The sequence below is a fragment of the Chionomys nivalis genome, chromosome 17, assembly GCF_950005125.1.
Source record: "Chionomys nivalis chromosome 17, mChiNiv1.1, whole genome shotgun sequence".
Taxonomy (NCBI): Eukaryota; Metazoa; Chordata; class Mammalia; order Rodentia; family Cricetidae; genus Chionomys; species Chionomys nivalis.
Genome location: NC_080102.1, coordinates 18,731,494 through 18,737,493, shown reverse-complemented (window position 1 = coordinate 18,737,493; position 6,000 = coordinate 18,731,494). Strand labels below are relative to the sequence as shown.

General features: G+C 52.6%; 1 protein-coding gene across 1 annotated transcript in view; it reads left to right on the top strand.

Moving 5' to 3' along the window:
- The first annotated feature begins 2,668 nt into the window (after positions 1-2,668).
- Fbxo32 (F-box protein 32) overlaps positions 2,669-6,000 on the top strand; it is a 40,787-nt gene continuing 37,455 nt past the window's right edge. The window contains exon 1 of the mRNA XM_057791643.1: positions 2,669-3,329. Coding sequence (XP_057647626.1) covers positions 2,773-3,329 — 557 coding nt within the window. The 5' untranslated portion in view covers positions 2,669-2,772. The remainder of the gene's footprint in view (positions 3,330-6,000) is intronic.

Below are 6,000 nucleotides of genomic sequence, written 5' to 3'. Positions count from 1 at the left end.
ACATGTCTAGAGAGGGACCCACGACAGAACAAAGTATAGACACCACCAAAGGCCAGCTTGGTAAACCAATGAGTGTCGTTGGGATTACTTGCAGGAATATGGGTGAGAGGTTAGTCCCAGGAGCAGAAATGACTCAGAGACAGCTGCATCACCAGGTCCACCCCAGCATGGGTGACAGGGAACAAAGATGGGAACTTCGAGCACACTGCACAGCCCGGTTGGAAAGTGTCCTTTCCAAGTTCCTCCGCTCTAAACCTCTTCCAGGCTGCTCGGCCATCTCTGCTGCTCCCGGGCGTCCTGTCTGATCTCAGAGTCGTTTCTGTAGCTTGGCTTGGTTGAGTCTCCTGCTCATACCTTGACTTCTCTGAGAGTGACTCTCAGCAGTCTTTGTTGCTCACTCTGGCAGGGAGGGGCCTAGTGAACCTGGACAGTTTCAGGGACTTCCGGAAGCTATTTTGAATTATTTACTTACTTGCTTGAAGAGCTTACCTGCAATATAGAATGTTTCAGTCTTGGAGGAAACTGTGACATGACACATAGAAAGAAACTGCCCGTTTCCTGAGCTTAACCTGGATGGAGAAGGTTTTATCACCCCCATTGGTCCAACGCACTGGGGCCCTTGACATAGCAGTAAGCACACTAGTGATATATATTCAGGATTTCAACTGTTATTTACATATCCACCCAAGGTTTTCTCCACTCCCCTGCCAGGGGCCAGGTCCAGAGCGTGGATACATACCACTATTATAGAGAGGGAAGAAATGCCACTTAAAACCCCAACTACTGTGCTCTCTAAACAGTCTGAAAGGCAGGCATCCCCTGCACCATTGTCTTGAGTAAGTGGAGCCTTTTGCTCAAGCGAAGTGTAAGCTGTCTTAGCAAACTTAGAATTCAAATCCTCGGCCTTCCAGACGTCTGTGGCTTCTTCCTGGAAGTAGCCCCCTGCATCTTCAACAGTCACAGCCCTTGTGTTTCCATGCCCGTATCAGCTGTCCTCCAAGAAAGCCCAGACCTCATCTCTTAGCCCCATCACTGTTTCACATTTGTTTGGGATCTTCTGTGAGGCTTTTACAAGCCACTTTTACTATCGCCGCACTAATAAATTATTTATGGTGGGAAACCAAAATCAGAAAATCCTGGCTACTTGAAGACAGACTTTATTAAAAAAAACATCTCCTTCCCGCTTGCAACACGGGGCCCACTTAGGCACACTCAGTTCCTCGGCTTTACCCAGCTTCAGTGCACAGAGGAAGAGACACTGCCCATGGCTACAGAGGCAGGGGTGTGGAAGAAGAGTGTGGGAAGCTCATTCTCTAGCAAGGGTTTTTTTGTTTATTTTTTACTGCTCCTGCCTGGTGCCACCGTAGGCACCAGATGAATGTAACTTTAAGGGTCTAACTAGTGAGGCTGGTGAATGAAATAGGAAGCCACCCCACCCTGGTGCAGTAGTCACTTGTTCACACAAGAATGGGCTGTGGAGAGGCTGCGGAGATGATTTGGTAGGGAGACGTCTCAGTGAGAAGGTCCTGATGAGCAGTCATAAGGACCTGAGTTCAGATCCCCAGCCCCCATCTTTAAAACAAAACAAAACAATGCACTATGCCTTTATCCAATCCTGGGAGACAAAACCAGGAGAATCCAGAGGTTCATTTGCCTACCAGTCTAGCCAATAGATGAGCCCCAGCTTCAGCGAGTAGGTCTCAAAAATAAATAAGGCCCAAAGTTATAGAAGATACCTGATACCAACTTCTGGCCTCCACATGCACACACACACACACACACACACACACGGGGGGGGAGGAGGAGGAGAGAGAATGGTTATGAGCAGCCAATTCTGGGCCTGGTAGCAAGACACGGGCTGAGATGTCTCTAGAATAAAAGGGAGTTTATATTCTGCAGAAAGGGGAAGGTTACCCTGAGTTGAGAAGAAAGTAGACATAAGACCCTGGGTAGTCTTAACCGGACCCATCAGCCTTTCACCTGAAAACCACGATGACACCAGACAGGTCCTACGTGAAACCCAGGAGAGGACTTTATTACTAGAGGCCAAAAGACACCGGGAACTGAACTGCAGAAAGAGCAAGAGAGGAGGGCTCTAAAGATTCCACGGGATAAACGCGCAGCCCTGGGGCACGAGAGCAGGTACAGTGAGCATAGCCAGAGACTTTTTCTGACGCCACGGCACTAGCAGCGTTGTTCTGACCAGGCGCCTCGATCGCCAGCTCGATGTTTGCTCAGAGTTCCCCGGGTGGGACCCAGGATTGTCTCTGCTCTTTACTTCCACGCCTTGGGGTCCAGACGCTGCAGGTCCTCCCCCTCTTTTTCCCATTTTTTTGCCACTGGGGGCGGGGATGGAGGCGGGGAGTCGAGCCTGACAGCACACGCAGCAAGGACAGCTTTCAGGCGGAAGGGGTGGAGGCTTGTCCCTCCTCACTCTTGCCGCACCGGGTCCCCTCCTCCCCTTAGCACACCCTGGCGCCTGGAGTTGGTACTTGCAGTCAGAGGTCCAAAGACTGCGCCCCTACCCTGCCCCTGACATTCTGGCCTCTCCTAGGCTGATCTGCCTACGAACGTTCCCGGACACCTAGAGACTGATGGTTCCCAAACCTCTGATCTGGCTTCCTAGCTGCATCTGGCTTGTCCGAAAGCCGTGGGGAGGACGTAGTGCAGAGTACAGGGCCGGGATCTCGGCGGCAGCAGCTGGGAGGATGGGCAGGGAGGGGGTACAGAGGTGCCAGGGGACCGAGGGACAGCGAGACATCTGGCCTGACCATGCGGCTTCAAATTTCCACGGGCTCAAGGTTGTGCAACCTCGAGCCGAGCAAGAGCCGCGGGCGCCTCGGAAAACAAGGCGAGCCCATAAACAAAGCCACGTGGCCTCGGGGCCCCGGGGGGGCCGGGCTAAGAGCAGGCGGCTCTTCCGGCAACAAAGAGCCGGGGCAGAGGCCCGGGATAAATACTGCGCCCCGGCAGTCGCGCAGCATTCCCGGAGTCCGACGCGATAGGAGACCCTTCCCAGCGCCTGCGCCCTCCGCGAGTCCAGGGACCCCCGCGCCCACCCCAGACCCGCAGTCCTCCACACCAGTTCCCCACACTTGTCCCAGTCGCCGCCTGAGTTCACCCAGCATCTTTCCAGCGCATCCCCGGGGCCAGCCAGGCCGGTCCCCGGCTATCAATCCATCCTGCCCGTCGGTCGCGTCCGCACTCGGTGCCATGCCGTTCCTTGGGCAGGACTGGCGGTCCCCGGGCCAGAGCTGGGTGAAGACAGCCGACGGCTGGAAGCGCTTCCTCGATGAGAAAAGCGGCAACTTCGTGAGCGACCTCAGCAGGTGAGGACATTCTCCAACTTCCAGCCCCACAAAACCGACCTTAGCTGATCTGGGGGTGGGAGCGCAGGAGCAGATGAAGGAAGGCAAGCGGGGTTGGGCCAGGATAAAGAGGGGGCCTCCAGTTGAGGAGACAGGAGTGAGATGCCCGGATTTCTACAAAGGTCGCCAGAACACCAGAGATGGTTAATTTGGTGTTTCTTACTGACCAAGGTCAGTGTCTCCCAGAGAAAAAGATTCCATACAGAACCCGGGATTCCTCAGTCTGGCAACTGGGGATCATGTCCCTAAACACTTCTTGAACCCAAGCGCACAACTCAGGGACTCTGCCTTTAGACCCTGGAACTGAAGTTACTGCTTTTTTAAGTGGGCGCTAGCGAGTTGGCTGTGTGCCTTTCCGTGCCCTGTGACAGGACCGAAGGAGAACAAGCACGGTAGTCACGAGCCGCCGGATGGTGGATCTAGTCGTGGGCCCTGCCCTGAGTGCACAAAGGCTCTTCCCACACACAATCGACTGCTGAGTGGGCCGAGGAGGAAAAAAAAAGAGTAACTAGGAGGGGCAGCCGATGAGCCCTGAGACAGAAGCCTTCCTGAGCAGACTTGCGGAGTGGGTGGTAGTGGTAACGTTTAGGGGCTGAAGGGGGTGGAGGGAGGGATGAAACACGCACGCAAGCACGCACAACGCTCAGCTTCAGGAAGGATCAGGCACTTGCACCTGCTTCCTCTGTGGCCCTTTCCAGTCAGTATCTGCACAGTGAGCACACTCCCATCCCTAGCGTGCCTGCCAGCTGCAGAAAGACCACCCAGACTTGACATCTCACCTGAGCTCTGTCGCCTGGTGGAAAATCTGAGGTCGGAACGAATGCCTACTCATAAATTACGAGGTTGAGAATCAACCCCCAACCGGAGCAGCTGACCGCCTGAGACACCCGAGGAACATGCTAAAAGTGTGTTCAAAGGGGGCTGGTGCAGTTGAGGTCACCCTTGGGTGCCTTCCCCTCCCACTAGCCTTTGATTAACACCCACACACACTCCTGCATCCTTAAACGGCCTTAACAGAGTTCTGTGAGCTTGCCCAGGTCCCACCGAGTGAGGTTTGATAGCTGTTTGAATAGAGGTTTGGCAATTATCAAGAAACTGTTGTTGTATGGGCAGCTTGACCTCCAAGGTCTCCAATTTGATTGTGATTCGTAATGCTTAAATTCCCTTTGTCTCTTAATGAGGTGAAACCGAATCTTTGAACTCAGGGCCTTTCAGGAGAACCCAATATATTAATTAGCCTTTGTGTTCGTCCTTTGAGGCAGCCCCAGGGGAATTTAGAACACTGTAAAGAAATCTTATTCGCAAAAAAAAAATAGGATAAATTACCAACTGTTGTGACCTCACAGCTTTCCAGGGAGTGATTTAACAGTTATACCTAGTACTTCTCCCTCAACTAAGGGAGCAGGGAGTAAACCAGAAGCTTTCTTCTCCTTGAAACCATCCACCTTAGGAGCCAGAATTTAATATCTCAGCCTTTGGTTTCTGTATAAAAAGCTCAGCTTCGCCAAGCAGCAGTGGTGCACGCCTTTAATCCCAGCACTCGGGAGGCAGAGGCAGGCGGATCTCTGTGAGTTCGAGGCCAGCCTGGTCTACAAGAGCTAGTTCCAGGACAGGAACCAAAAAGCTACGGAGAAACCCTGTCTCGAAAACCCCCCCAAAAAAAGCTCAGCTTCGTCCCAGCTGAGATGCTGCAGGGGCCCAGCCAGCTGCATCACAGTGACTTGCCCCAATAAAACAGGAAAGACAGCCCTCAGTGTTCAGCAGGTCCAGATCTAAAGTGGAGAGACCGCAGTCCATCTGGATACACACTCTGTTCTTGCTCTCTCTATGAGATAGACTACAGAAATAGTGACACACCACTCTTCCTATTGCAAAAGACCTGTAGATAAACTTGCCCCTGAAGTTTAAGGAGGCTGGGACTCTTCCTGACCTCCTTTTCTGGCCTATCACACCTGTGAATTGAAGCTGTTGTCCTCTCTGTCATCATTGTCTCAGCAGTGACCAACACAGTGACCACCTGCAGTCCTCTGCTGAGTCACACTTGAGGACCGATTTGGTCATCTGCCCCTCAGAAGAGCAGCTGGCTGTTTACGGGTATTTTTCCCCCAGCAACCGTAAACAATCCCCTCCTTCCTTAGCTCAAGAGTCTGCCAATTTCTTAAAAGCAGTGGCCTTCTGAGGTCTGGCTTTGTGATCTCAAATATCCCACTGTTTCCCGGCTTGGCTTTCCTGTGATGTAAGGTTTGGGCCCTGTGCCTGGCTGCACAGGTGAGCTTGAATGTCCTCTCTTGTTCTCCGAAAACAAAAGGCGGGGCCTTTGTAAAAGAAGGTGAGTAACTGTACACTGAGCTACCAAGGGGCAGGCCGCTTCTCTGATTCCATAGGCCATCCTGAGAGTCACCCAGCAGAAGCGAAGAATAAAGGCATGCTTTGGGGAGTTATTGTTTAGTGTGAACCCTGACTTGCCTTCACAGTACACCTGTTCTAGACTCTGCTGGCCATTGTCCCAGTGGTCCAGGGCCCTGTCCTCCAACAGCCAAATGTTACAGTCTCAAAGCGGTCAGGTGCTTTATGAGATCACCGACTTTAGATAAACTTAAAGCTGGCCTCTTAAATCGTTGGACCGGTAAGC